Source organism: Seriola dumerili, unplaced genomic scaffold (genome assembly GCF_002260705.1).
Source record: "Seriola dumerili isolate Sdu_G_001 unplaced genomic scaffold, Sdu_1.0 BDQW01000454.1, whole genome shotgun sequence".
Classification (NCBI taxonomy): domain Eukaryota; kingdom Metazoa; phylum Chordata; class Actinopteri; order Carangiformes; family Carangidae; genus Seriola; species Seriola dumerili.
The window spans coordinates 608,446-622,627 of NW_019174709.1; the positions used below are offsets into that span (position 1 = coordinate 608,446).

Consider the following 14,182-nt stretch of genomic DNA (forward strand, 5'->3'; position numbering starts at 1 on the left):
GACTGTGCATCATGGATCACAGAGTATTTGGCCAAATGACAAGGCACTAATACTCCTAATCCACCTGTCTCCACTGTGTCTCCGAGCGAAGGTGTGCATTGTCATGGAGGTGCATTACCACTGCCGGAGGGGCCGCTGCGATGCTCACAGGGTATTATGTTGAAAATATTTCCCCAAGGCACAGAGATTGTGTAGCTTTTCTCTAGATGTGAGAGGGACTGAGTGGAGGGGAGGAAGAAAGTTGGAGAGAGGAATGACACAAAAGGTAAAAAAAAAAAAAACATAATTACATAATTGAGAGGAGGAAGAAAAAACAGAAAGGTATGTGATTGTCAACCAGGCCCAGTCTTCGGAGGGATGGATGGAAGGGAGGGGAGGAAGGAAGGGAGGAGAGTGTGATTGATGGTGTTAACGGCGGCAGAAAAGGTGTCGGAATTTGTTGACCTAGCTGAAATATTTATCATCCTATCCCTCTGGCTCCCGCTGTGTGTTTTGGACTTCAGAGCAAACACTTGCTTTTCCTCTACAGTGCGGAGTCCGAGTGGAAGTCCGCTCCCTGCTGCTGCTGCTCAGGAGACTGACTGACCACTGCATGTGTGTGTTTGTCTTTAGACCGTGGGTGTGGGTTCCTGATTCTGTGTGTCAGTTTGTATACATGTGTTTCAGTGTGTGTGTGTGTGTGTGTGTGTGTGTGTGTACACCACAAGTTGGTCTGGTGCACTCCGCCCTGCTGACTCTTTAAATAAGCACTGCTGTGTGTGTTTGGACTGTAAGGAGGAAGGGCAGCTCAGCCACGGTGTGCAGTAAGTGAAATAAACTTCTGATAGGAACGGAGACAAATGCCAACTTATTTAGAGGGTAAACCCCCCCCCCTGAAGTCAGTCAATTACTAGCATTTATCCACTTAATTATGCTGCCATTAATGTTCTCTAAGGTAATAGTGTTATTCATATTCTCAAACTGATTTAAACTGTACAAAGATGGTGTCTTTTAAATTATTTGCTCCTTTCAGACATGCACTGCACATTTTACCTGTCGGTCTCATGCCTCAGTACGTTTCCGCGTTTGTGTAAAAGATATGACAGCAGTCTTTTGAGATCAGATTTTTTAAACATTTTCCTAAAGGTTATTCTACAAAAGAACTGGTTCGTATGACGTGTTGGAAAATCAAATGTGTGTGTATATTTGTTCTGAACGGCCACATTAGAAGGTGGAAGGTGAAAAGCTGTCCGATATCGTTTAAATATGGAGATATATGGAGATTTGTTTCCTTAGGAATGCGATGATATATTCCTGACATCAAATGATTGAGCAGCGTTTCTGTGACATTTTTCTGTCTTGTAGCTTGCTAGCTTAGCAGCAGAAGGACGGCTTGGTGTTGTATTGTAAAGTTAAAGTTTCTGAATATTTGCATCTCTCCATAGATTGAGCGTTTTGATAGTTTTTCACTGTCTACATTATTCCACCATTAATCGATTAATCATTGCAGCTTCAATAATATAATTATAAAAAGTTATACTGTATTCATAGGAAGTTGTGTCTAAGTCATGAACTGCACAGGAAAAGAGAGTTTTTTTTATTGTGCTAGACTTGCTGCTCTCTCTTTTCCAGGAAAAGTCCTCTCGTGAACAGGAAGGATGCATTTGATATTTTCAGCAGCATCTGCTGAAGTTGCAGCGACAGTTTGTTTGGAATAAGGAGAGAAAAACAAAGTAGTTGTCATTCAAAGCTAAATCAATCCTGGCTGTGAAATCACAGAAGTGATAGATAGAACTTTAACAGAACTGATTTGTGTCCATATGTGTTTTAGTCATGATGATCATTGGTGATACTTTACATGTACCACAGTATCAACAGGATTAAAAAAAAATAAATAAACATTGCTCAGTTTCCCGGATTAACGGTGTCACTACCATAGGTAGTGGAAATGGCACTTCTAAAGAAACTCAGGGTAATGAGAGAGTCAGGAAGATCAAGTGATTACAAGCAAAGGCGCTCGCTTCCTGCTCTCCCAACTCTCTTCCTGCTTCTAGACAGAGGGGGTGGAGTCCTCCTCAGCAGTGGGAGGAGAAGGAGGGGATCTTATTAGCCTAAGGAGCGGAGAGACGCTCAGGTTAGTGTTTATTTGGCTCGCTCACACACAGGAGCACAAGGCACACATACCGGCACAGTGGCGCTCTTACCAGACTCCGAGCTCCTTACCTTCTTCTTTCAGAGCGACTCGCAGCTGGTGTATTCCAGAGATCAGGTTGAGGGATTTTACACACCATGTGAGTAAACTTTACCTTCTGTCCTGTTTGAACAGAGCAGTGTGCCTGCAGTGTTTGATCTGTGTAATTAAATCAATTGAGTGATGTTTTTAGCATAATTTTTTTGTCAGTATATCTTTAATGATCTTTTGTTTCCTTCTATTGTCTTTATGTGAAGACATTCATTCATTTGTTGCTGTTAAAATCTAATGATAGCAAGAGGATGTGCATTAAGTCTTCACTGTGACACTTGTCGAAACCATGCAGAGCAACTGAAAACCTCCATTATAATAGAGGCAGCTATTGTCTCTTTCTGTGTCCCTGCCTGCGCTTCCTTGTCCTTGAGATGGTATGCCAAATCTAAAAATACTGGTCTTGATTATAACATTTGGCAGTGCTGCTCCAGGACTATTTTCATTCTCTCAGCCCTCTCAGCTGTAACAGGGTGAGAGGCTGTGTGGCAGGCTGGCAGAGCACATGTATTGTACCTCTAACAAGTTGATGCTGACGTTTTATTTCCAGCAGAAAAAGAAAGTGTTTCAGAGTGTTATCGTGCCTTCAGATTATCTTGCAGACTGAGTTGATAAAGGGCAGAGATCTTTCAGACTTTGATGAATCATGTATGGTTTTACTTGTGTTTTTTAAGCCTGTGTGTGTGTGTGTGTGTGTGTGTGTGTGTGTTTGTGTGTGTATGTATGGGAGAGAAAGATGTGTCACCTGTTCATAATCACTTTGTAAACTTTCAGCTCCTCTCTCTGTCAGTGGAGAGATAATTAGGAATTAAAAAAGGGTTAACAGTTGAGGAATGAGTCCGACGTGCGACTGTTTGTACTTGACTGTGTGTGTGTGTGTGTGTGTGTGTGTGTGTGTGTGTGTGTGTGTGTGGGTGGTGTGTGTGTGAAATCCATCCCTGCATCCAAACCAACAGCGAGGCCTAGCAATTCAGGCGACTCCACGGTGACCACTCTCCCTCCCCACAGTGTGTGTGTGTGTGTGTGTGTGTGTGTGTGTGTGTGGTGGCTGCTCTGTAGCTGAGAGAGGACAGCAGTATGTGATTGCGTCCAAGCCTGCATGTCTCTGGAATGCGTTCATCGCCACGTTGTCGGGGGGGGGGGGGGTCGGTCGGTCATTTTCTATCTCCGTGCATCATTGTTTGCCTTCAGGCATCACTGTTGCAACACACAGCTGTGTGTACATGTGCATTTGAATTTGACTTTGAGGTGTGTGCTTTATGTAGTTGTGTGTCTTTTTGTCTGCAGTTAGCATGTAATTGAATTAGCATGTTTAAGCACACTTCTGTCTGTGTGCCCATATGTCCCCAGGTGTGTGTGTGTGTGTGTGTGTGTTACCTAACAGATTAGCTGCAACTGAGTGAGATGAGAGGAGTTGCTTCTAACTATTGATCCAAACATTTAAACACACACAGATTTTTCCACAAATCCAGATCTGCACATCAGTTTCGGGAATATCACAACAGTTTCCATCATCAGCAGAAATTCTTTGCTGGATCAGTTATTTCACCCTCCAGAGGCTCAGCCATGCCAGAATCTCTACGGGCATTGTAAATCCTGCATGCTAGTTGTTCGGCACAGGGAGGAAAACAGTCACCCAACATTTTATGATGACTATATCTGAAATAAAACAGGCTGTTTTCCACTAGGTTTTGCAAGAGAAACACACTAAAGTTGGAAGGCGAGTTGGAAGTTCTCTGTCTATCAAAGACTTATCTAGTGACGGTGAGATGCTACAGTCACTTTTTGAATGGTAACTATCTCACAACATTTTTAATTTTAAATAGAGATGAATGGATGGAAATATGAAACTATTTTTGTATTTTGTTCTTGTTTATGTTGCAAATGCATTTAATCCGTTTATTTCTACCGGCTGACACAGGCAAATGGCAGATGTTACAGTATGTTTGTCTTCGATGCTGGGTTTAGTTTTCCTGAGGGAGGACTCGGCCACCTGCTCTCCACTGATTACCTACTCAGTCAAAACTCTCTTCGTCACATAAACACACAGAGAAAATGAGGATTCTGACATTCATGGATGCACAGCTACGCATAAGCTATGCATAAGACTTCATTGGGCCCCCTCCTCGTCCCACCCTTGGGTGTAATTATGCATGGATGTGTGTGTTTCCTGGGGCCACAGACGCAGACAGTGATGGGCAGAGGTGGAGGAGGGGGTTTAAGGGGGGGAGAGCAATAGATGGAGAGAGTGGGGGAGTGGCATACAAAGATGGAGCTGGATGCTATAATAACTGTCTGCTTATGGTTCAGTGGTTGTTTTTGCAGTCGACTAGACCCTGGTGCATATCACGGTTTCATAACCCTCTAGTCCAGACACTTCAGTCATGCATGTCAGTCGAGTTCTCCACCCGGCCAAGAGCTATTTTGTGTAAGAAATGAGCAGCGTGGCCCGAGCTGATAACTGCACAGCGCTGTGTGATGAAGCCAAGGCATTAAGGGTTGAATCCTGTGAAGTCTGATGCTGTGGCGCTCACCTCTCTGTCTTCATTAGCTGTCTTTGGAGCTCCCTAAATCAGCCCTGGGGGGGGGGGCTGATAAACTTTTGAACCCTTCTTTCAAGCTTTTTATTGACTTAAAAACTGAAGCCGGGGTGTTTCAGTGGGGTGACTGGCCGGGGTTTGTGTTGCACACACATAACCTGATCAGCCACAACCTGGGTATGAACCTACTCACCATGAGGTTAGACTATTATTCAACCAGAAGACACTAGGAAGATGCTTAACTGAGTCAATTAAGCCAGATGTTCAAGCGGCAGCCAGGACAAGAGCTGATTTGGACTGTGGATATGTTATGGAAAGGTCCTTCAGTACTTTCTTCCTTACTGCCTGTCCTGTGTTGTTTAATATCCACTGTTCCTCACTCCAGGAATATTGCAAAGATGACATGATTACATCGCGGTCTCTGGGCACTTGACATCATTTCGTAACTGATGTTTTTTTCCGTCTAGGTAAAGTGACAAAAAAAAATGGGACAGTTTTAGTTTAGTTTTAGGACATAGTGCTGCATCGCTCTATGGTCTGGTGGTTGAACAGATGTTCATGGTGCCTAGAGGATGAATTGTACTGAGTAGGGATGCCACAGTAGTAGAGTAGCAGAGTTTTATCATGTGAGCTGAGAGTTGACTAGACGAGACAGTGGCTAAGGACTTGGTGTCAAAGCGAAAAGCAAAACCTCCTGTTTGGCAATATGTTAGATTTAAATGCCAAAAGGGAACCTGATAACATTAATGAGGCAATATGAAAAGTATGTCTGATGAATACGGCAGCATCTGGAAGTAATACCAATATTGAGCCGACACGCCGGAGTTTATTACATGGTTGTAAAGTTTCCACACCGTAACATCCTTAGTACTAACTTTGGTGATCCCCTGATATCAGCCAAACTGCGCTTGAGCAAGACACACAATCTCTGCCTGACCCTGATCTCTTTTAAAAAAGAAGCTAGATATAAACGGTATATCTGTGTGTATCAGATATTTCCATGATAAGGCTAGTAAATTAACTTTAACACTTGATGCTGAACTTTGGAGGTTGAACAGATAAAAATATAATTGCGTTATATAAATAAAAAAACATTTACTTTTACAATTATTCTCAAAAGACTTAGGTGTGTAGTCCCAGCTGTTATCAGAGCCATGTTTCTGCCCCTTCACAGAAGGTTGATATGACAGAGGCTTTACTGAAGTCTGTACTTAGGAGTCTTGTTGTCTTTTTCTTTCTTTTTTTTTTCTAGTGTTGTCATCTCTGTTAAGCAGTGGTTCGATCAGACAGTCAGCGCCACGGTTTACCTCGCTGTGTGATTTCTCTGCAGCAGCTGGTCGGGCATTGTGTACCGATGCTGCGGTCACTGTAAAACAGGGTTAACCTGCTGGTCACACACACACCCGCAGTCAGAAACAAACGCTCCAACCGAGCACGTTTGGTTTATTTTGCTCTTTTTCTCACACGTTTCCTGTTGTGAAATGCGTCATTGCTTCCTGCTCGTCCCTCCAGTGGGGGAACAACCTGAGAAATCACCACTGACTAACTTGCCACAAACTACCACCTCCCCTCTGCTTGGGGTGAAGGTGACTCTTCCAAAGAGTATGTATGATACAGAGAGTTTTTCCTCAAAGATTGAAGGATGTGAATATTGTTTCCAGCATCTATCTGCACAAAGGGAAATCTTATTATCTTATCTACATTTTTTTCTTCTTCTTTTTCTGAGTTTCCCTCTGGACAGGAGGGGTTTCTGGTGACATCTCTTTAAGGTGGGGTCTCTCCTGTTTTTTATACAGTCTGGGGTCAATGTCCGCTGGGACAAGGCCGCTGCGATATGACGATCCAGCTGGCGTCACAGAACACACACAAACACACACACACACACACACACACACACACACACATTAACGCACTTTATTCCTGTCGCACAACCTTTGCTGCATCTTCCTGTTTTTGGTATTTGTCACGTTTCAGGACATTTTCTAGAAAGAAAAGTATAAAACCTTTTAGATATGACCCGTGTTTTTCTTTCCTCTTCCTCACGTGCTGATGTTTGCTGTTTATTCAATCACTCAGTTACTAAGTGCTAGAAAAACTTGGGCTCTCCCTGTAATTAGTGTTGTGCAGGCTGGTTGGTGGAGGACTGTAGTCAGTTGTGGTAAAGTGCTAGTCATCTCTTCCTTTCAGCTGGAGCATCCCCTTCCACCCGTTCCAACAAATCTGGATTAAAAACATACACACCTCCTATTCTTTCTGTGTCTTGCTAATATATTACTCACCCACTCAGTCACTATGAAACATAATCTCTCTCACTCTCACACACACACACACACACACACACACAGCAAACATCGTTACCCTCTAATACAGTGGTTGGAAAGCTGAATGCAAAAGCAGTCAGATTCATAACAACGCAGCGGCCTGCATAGTTTTGTGATAATCGACCCGAGCAAGTTTCCATGGTGGAATAGAAATCTCACTCCTGGGTCTGACGCTGCGGTCGGTGCCTGTGGCGTGCTCGTCGCTTCTGGAGACATCAGCTGTTTGTGTAACTGCAGTACAGAACATGAATGGAAAAATGAAAGATGGAAAGTTAGAAAAACCGAGTCCAACAGACTGAGGGATGTTTTTGTTTCCCTGAGGAAGTTATTGCTAACTCATTCTCACACACAGACTCATGGACCCATGCTTGATCAATTCGCACCTTGTTCTGTGGCAGCGAGAGGTTTAACAGCGCCGTTAGCACACACGTTAGCACACACGTTAGCACCACAGCAGCCGTCGCTTTAGGCCCTGACCCTGTACAATGTGGAAATAAATGACAATAGCTGCTGTTTTTAGGATTCGGGAATATCCAGGCCAACAATATACAATATTATAACTAGATGGCTCTCCTCAATGCCGAGCTTTAAGGAAGGTAACCAGGTTTTCATTTACATACTGATCTCCATGCAGTGTGAATTCATTTACCAGCTTTTATTTGACCTTTTCTTCAAGTCCCTGCACTGACAATAGTTATTGTTAGCAGTTCAAACTGTCTCTCCATTTCCCCATCTCCCGTAGTTTCCATGTATCGTGTATCAAGGCTGAAGTGTCGGGATCAGTAAGGCAACAAAGAGACAGAATAATGAGTGGATCATGGGATTCTAGTTATCAGCTGAAATGGGTTTACATGGGTGTGTGTGAGTGTGTGTTTGCATGCACACAGCTCTTGTACTGTTGTTAACACCTGTATGTTAAAGAGTTGAGCTGCGGAGATAACCCATGATAACACAGTATCTTCCTCTTTTGTGTTTATGTGATTTATACATAATAATTATATATAGTAAAGTGTGTGTGTCATAGCAGCAGAGATGGAGCCTTTAAATGACATCATTGTATTTTATTGAAAAGGCATGAAAGGGGGCAGGTTAGTATGTGTACACTGTTTAGGCCATTACACATTGAACTGGGACCTCTGTCAAAGTATTTGTCATTTTCTTAGAACCAGCCATCGGCCATTATTAAAGACATTGGTCTTTGTGGACATGAAAAGGCTCTAAATCTGGACTCAAAGGATGTGTTTTTTCCAGGAGAGGCCTGTGTGAGGGTAATGACAAGGCCTCAGCATACTAAACGTGAGGGAGCTGAGGTTTCTACCACCAGACGTTTGTCTTCAACATTTCTGGTAAAGTCTTTAGGATGAGTTTCTATGAATGGACACATATACAACCATTTCTATAATTACCTATAGCTGTTGCAGTGAAGCTGGTGTTTTTCAGTGTGGTGGCTGGGCTGAAGGCCTTTTCTTCCCTGGTGTACCAGGGTGTTACTGAAGGATTTTCTTTCTGTTTCCTGAGTAGTTCCTCTTGTCAGGAGATTTTTTTTAAGAAAAGCATTTGAGCATCTGTAACGAGAAAGTTTACCAAAACGTACTTTATCATAAAAAAAGTGAATACAAATTAAAGTAAGATTCTAAGAGAAGACTCAATATAATTAAGTAATAATAGCTTAGCATGTGCTGGGCTCATGGACACCTCACACACACACATTAATGCGTGTGCTAAAGGAGAACTCTTTAGCACACAAACTGCATCATGGGTAATTTAGGAGCCAGGTTGTGATACGGAAAGGAAAAAAAATGATATCTCTGGGTCTGTGCATTGATTTTTGAGACTTTTTAGACGTGCAATGACAAATCAGTGGAAAACGAATTAAAGCTTGAGGGTTCAAAGACAGGCGTGTTTCTCTCCCTCGTCATCATCACAACATTGAGCCCTTTTGAATGGCTCACAAGTCCGAACTGTGATGATGCCGTCCTCATCTCCTGTATGTTTCATCCAGAGAGTTTCTGTTTTCCTCTGACTGAAACTAATTAAACACTCCCTCCTTTCTTTGCCTATAAGATGGGAAATTTTCTTCTCACTCAGAGCGTTCTCTTTTCTCCAGTGTTTCCTTTCCATAATAGTATTTTATTTTTTGCTCTCCCACCTATATGTATTCCCTCAGGATTTGCCTGAAGGCTTTTGGTCGCACAAGGTTTGTGAATAATTATTTTCTGTGATGCAAATGTGTTTTTAATTTAAGCTGGACTATTTTAGACTCTTCTTTGGTCTGTCACATGGTTGAGATGAAAGTAAAGTGTGCGGCGGCTGTGCGCGCACATCTCTGAGTTTTCAAGCTCTTGAAGTACCTGAAAGTAAGGAAGTGTGTGTGTGTGTGTGTGTGTGTGTGTCCAAGTGTAAGCTGTCATGGTTGCTTTTTCTCTCTGTCTGCTGCTGGTCTGCTGTTCAGAGATGAGAGAGAGAGAGAGAAAGAGAGAGGGGAGATGTGGGGGAAACAGGATCACATGTTGAGGGAGACAGGAAAGGAAGACTGCTATAAAAAGACTAATTAAAAATGTGTGGAGAGATATCTTAGAGGTGGAGGTGAGGAGGGGGAGGGGGGGGAGAAACGGGCAGGCTGACTGGGTGTGATGTAACCCTGGAGTGTAATGTTGTAAACGATAAGGAGTGGAGGGATGAGCAGTGCTGAGGAGTGGAGGAGTGTTGGGGGTGGTGGTGGAGAGAATTGTTTTTCTGGGAAATTGGAGCTTGGAGAAAGAGGAAAATAGATGAACATTGTTTGTGTGTGTGTGTGTGTGTGTGTGTGTGTGTGTCAGCAGCGCTTTGAACTCCTTAAAACTCAGAGAGTAAATGGGGGGGATAAGTTGTAGAAACAGGAAAAAAAAAAAACTTTCACTGTCTTTGTTGTTGTTTCTCGTCTCTAAAGAAGCGTGGCATTTCTGTGGTCAGTTTTTAGACACTGTAATCATTGCACTACAAGCACCAGCTAAAAGGTTAAACTACAAATTAAAGCGGAATTAGACTGAGGAATAAGATAATCCTCTATTGTTTACTGTGTCCCTGCTGTCCACACGTTGTCTCCACTGAGATGAAAACAAAGAGCTATAGAGGAGGAACAGTTGTGCAGCTCTCTGTGTTTGTCAGTGTTTTCATAGCACCCCACTGAGCTTGATGCAATTCAATGTAAAAAATTGCAGCTGTTTTGCCCGTTGTCCTCCTCTCCCTTATCTCCCCCCCCCCCCACCCTTTCTCCCTTTCAAAGAATTTTCATTTGAATGAAAACCCTGCCTCAGTGTTTTGTTGTGCTCCAAGGGGGGAGGGGTCCAATTGGTCAGAATCCCTTTCGAGGTGGACCAATGTGAGCATGCCTCCCGCCCACTGCCCCGCCCCCCCTCCCCGTGCCCCGCTGAGGCTCCCGGCCTGACATGCGATTGGCCGGCTGGGAGGAGCCAGACGTGGTATTAAAGCCTGTCCCGTCTGCTCCACTTCAGTGTTGAAGAGAGTGCCTGTCTGTTAGCCGGAGCAGCGTGTGTGTGTGTGAATGTGTGTGTGTATCAGTGTGTGTGGATGTTTTTGTTAATCGACAGACCGACAGAAAACACAGAGTTCTACCGTTATCTGACTTGGACTTGCATCTGTTTTTTAACCCTCTCCAGGACTGTGGGACTCTCCAGCTGAGTTGCCGGCCGGCTTTTTGTGTGTGATCACAGCTGGACAGGCGGACGGGGGGGCTGAACAGACCAGTTGGACAGAGACCGTGAAGAGGGGGATCATAAAGGCTGTCGTGTTGCCGGTATCATTGCTGGCTGATCTACCAGACCTGCATTTTTTGGATAAAGAGCTCCCATCAGCTGCACTGTGGCTGACCGGTGACCCCGATCCGCAGCCTAACCCCCTTCTGGGCCACTGCTGTGCCAATAGAGGTGGTCCGGCCGGGCCTGATGTGGAATTTGACCTCGACTGACCCTGTCCCACAAGTAGCCTTTCACTGATCCCGGACTGGGGAAAAAGGAAGGATAAAAGAGCAAGAGGGGCGACGGAGAAGAAAAGGAGAGAAGTGAGAGCAGCAGCACAGCAACCGGTAAGGAAGTTAAAGGGGGTTCTGGGAGCGAGGGTGCAAGGCTGGGAGGTGGGGGAGGAGAGTGGGAAGAAAAGAGAGAGTACAAAAGAGCTATTTTCTTAAGCTTAGAGAGGACATGTGGGAGCTCTAAAAGGATGTGCGTTGACCATTAAAGCCCCACTTGCACCCAGCTCTCCGTCTGTCAGGTCACATTACCTTACACCTCCTCATGCGCACAACATAAAGCTATAAAACACTTATTTACACTTAGCACAATAAATACAGTGAAGAAATCAGTCACTTAGTCTTTCCGTCAGCTCTTGCTCATTCACTCTTTGTCTCTTTGCACATAATTCTGTTTGAAAAACCATTTGACTGAAAATCTTTTTCTCTCCTTCAGCTCCTCCAGAATGCCGGTGGAGACCCTGCGGCCGTCAGATGGCCGTCTGGCCGGAGTTCCCTTCACCTCTGCCATGCCCTTCAGGATACTTAACAAGGGCCCAGATTACTTCCGCCGCCAGGCTGAGCCCGGGGCCCGTAAACTGAGCGCGGTGGAGCGTCTGGAGGCTGACAAGGCCAAGTACGTTAAGAGCCAGCAGGTGGCCCTCACTCGTCAGGCTCCCATCAAACCACCAATCATCCGCAAGCCCCTGGTTCCTCCGGGAATGATGCTCCAGTGCCAGATCAGCACTCCTCCAGCCCGCAAAGTTCCCCGCTGCCCGGCGGACGTGGAGAATGGAGGAGGGAGAGAGGGTCCAGTAGGGAGGAGAGGACCTGCTCTTAACTTGGATATTCTGAATAATCTAATCAATGATGTATGTGATGGACCATTGCCCTCTTCCCAGTCCTCTTCCTCCACCTCCCCCTCCTCATCGTCTCCTTCATCGGGAGCTAAGAGCATCGGGAGTAGCCTGTCAGCAGAACAGGAGAGGAGCAACCGACTCCTCAACAACCTCAAACCTTTGAATCATGGCACCACCAACTCGTCATCCACCTCTTCCTCAACTTCCTCTCCGCTCAATAACAACCTCCGGACCCCTGCAGCAGAACTCACCCGACGTCCACCCCCTATCCCGGCACGAGCACCTCGCATCGGGGTTCCAGCCCCCTATAGCTCCCCTAACTCGGTGACGGTGCGCAGGGTGGATGTCCGGCCTCAAGCGGAGATAAGGAAGCCCCAGAGGGCCCAGCTGCAGCCCCAGCTCAGGCCCAGACAGACTCCCCAAGGCCAAGTTGCACACCCCCAGGTTCCCCCTCCTCCACCGCCTGCACCCTCTCACAGCCAACCCCAACCTCATCCTCAGCTCAACACCCCCTCCCAAACCCTGCCCTGCCCTCCGGTCTACCTGCCGCCCAGTCCCATGCTGGTCCGAGCGGGCATGATCCCACCGGCCTCCCCCGCTTTCACCCGTATATCAAACGCCAGCTCCAAGGGGTCCGCCCGCAAGCACCCATCCTTGCACCGCTCCAAATCGGACCTGAGCGACCGCTACTCCCGCGCAACAGCCGACCTGGAGCGGTTCTTCAACTACTGCGGGCTGGACCCAGAGGAGGTGGAGGGGATGGGCGGAGTGGAGCGCTTCACGAGAGCCAACTCAGACATTGTGTCCGTCTCCAAGCTCCGCAGCGTCAGCACGCCTAGCTCAGAGTGCGGAGACGAGGCTGACCGGGCGAGGGAGGACGAGGACGACGAGGACGGGCCTGCCAGAGCCAACGACCGGGTCCCCTACGGCATCTCCGTCATCGAGAGGAACGCTCGAGTCATCAAATGGCTGTACGGCATCCGTCAGGCGCGAGATGCTAACAACGCTGTCTCTAACGTATAGACTAATGAGGACTTGAAAAGACTTCACAGAAAAAAACAGGGACGCAGTACTTTTTGTACGTACACACACGTAGAAGAAGGGATACCCGTCTGTTGATCTTCTGCTGCCTTACATCAAGTTTATGGATAATCCAGTAGCTGTTTTTTTTCTGTTTCCTGTGAAGACTTTTGTTTTTGGAAAATTCTTATCTGGGCTGCAAGTCAGGACTGCCTCCCTGCAAGACTAGATGGACGATACATTTCCCCTTGTTCTTCACTTGATCTTGTGTAACAACATTGGTATACGAAAGCAATAATAGACTGGTATAAATGATGATGGTGGGGATGAAGCCAGATGATGTTTGCGATTGTGGTTCCTCATGTAAAGGTACTTAATGTATGTATGTATGTATGCGTGTGTGTTTGTTTGTGTGTGTGTGTGTGTGTGTGTGTGTGTGTGTGTGTGTGTGTGTGTGTACACACTGCTACAGTGTGGTGACTGTTGAGCAAGCCAGGAAGAGAACCACGTTGATACTGTGAAACTTCACAAAAAAAGCTTCCATAAACGCATTTGTATTTTCAAAAAAACATTTTGGCTGTAAGACTGTTATTATACAAGTTTTTGTCAGCATGTGAGTGAACCATTTGTATACATCTACTTAAGGGTATGTCATCTCAACAAAGCACACGTATTACTCTCACACAAGTAATCACTTCACAGCACAGGTGTACATTCAGGTCAGTAAATACGGTAGCAGCTGCAGTCAGTGGTGTCTGTATGTCTGACTGTAACAATGTCTCGCTGTGCGTTTGCATGTGAAACAAGGTTTCACGTCTTGGATTACGCTGCGCTGGTGCAGCCAGAGAAATCTGTTTACTATGTATGTCTTGGCACGGATGAGAGAGCAAGTCATATGATAAGGGATGATCTCAAGTTGATGGTTGAAGTAAGTGTAGCATGAAGAGTTATTTTGCCTCCAGAGAGATGGAGAGAAAATCAAAGGATGGGTAAAAGGAAGACTGATAAGAGTATAGATCATGGATTTAAAAAAAGATATATCTATGGTGTATAAATATGTTTGTAGCTACGAAAGTGTCTCAGGAAGATGTACTTGGCATACTAATGAAAATGGACCAATATTTATTTGGAAAATGTAATTTAATGTATTTTTAATATTGGACGAGTGTGTACAGAATTCAATCTTTTTGCTTTTTAAGTGCAATCTGATCGCA

The 14,182-nt window shown here is 45.2% G+C and overlaps 1 protein-coding gene across 1 annotated transcript; it reads left to right on the plus strand.

Annotated features, from left to right (window-relative positions):
- The first annotated feature begins 2,153 nt into the window (after window positions 1-2,153).
- Window positions 2,154-13,345, plus strand: LOC111234722 (protein FAM110A-like). Its single transcript, XM_022762895.1, has 3 exons — window positions 2,154-2,270; window positions 10,742-11,166; window positions 11,546-13,345. The coding sequence occupies exon 3, from the start codon at window positions 11,556-11,558 to the stop codon at window positions 12,969-12,971; it is 1,416 nt and encodes a 471-aa protein (XP_022618616.1). The 5' UTR covers window positions 2,154-2,270; window positions 10,742-11,166; window positions 11,546-11,555; the 3' UTR covers window positions 12,972-13,345.
- Window positions 13,346-14,182: the final 837 nt, after the last annotated feature.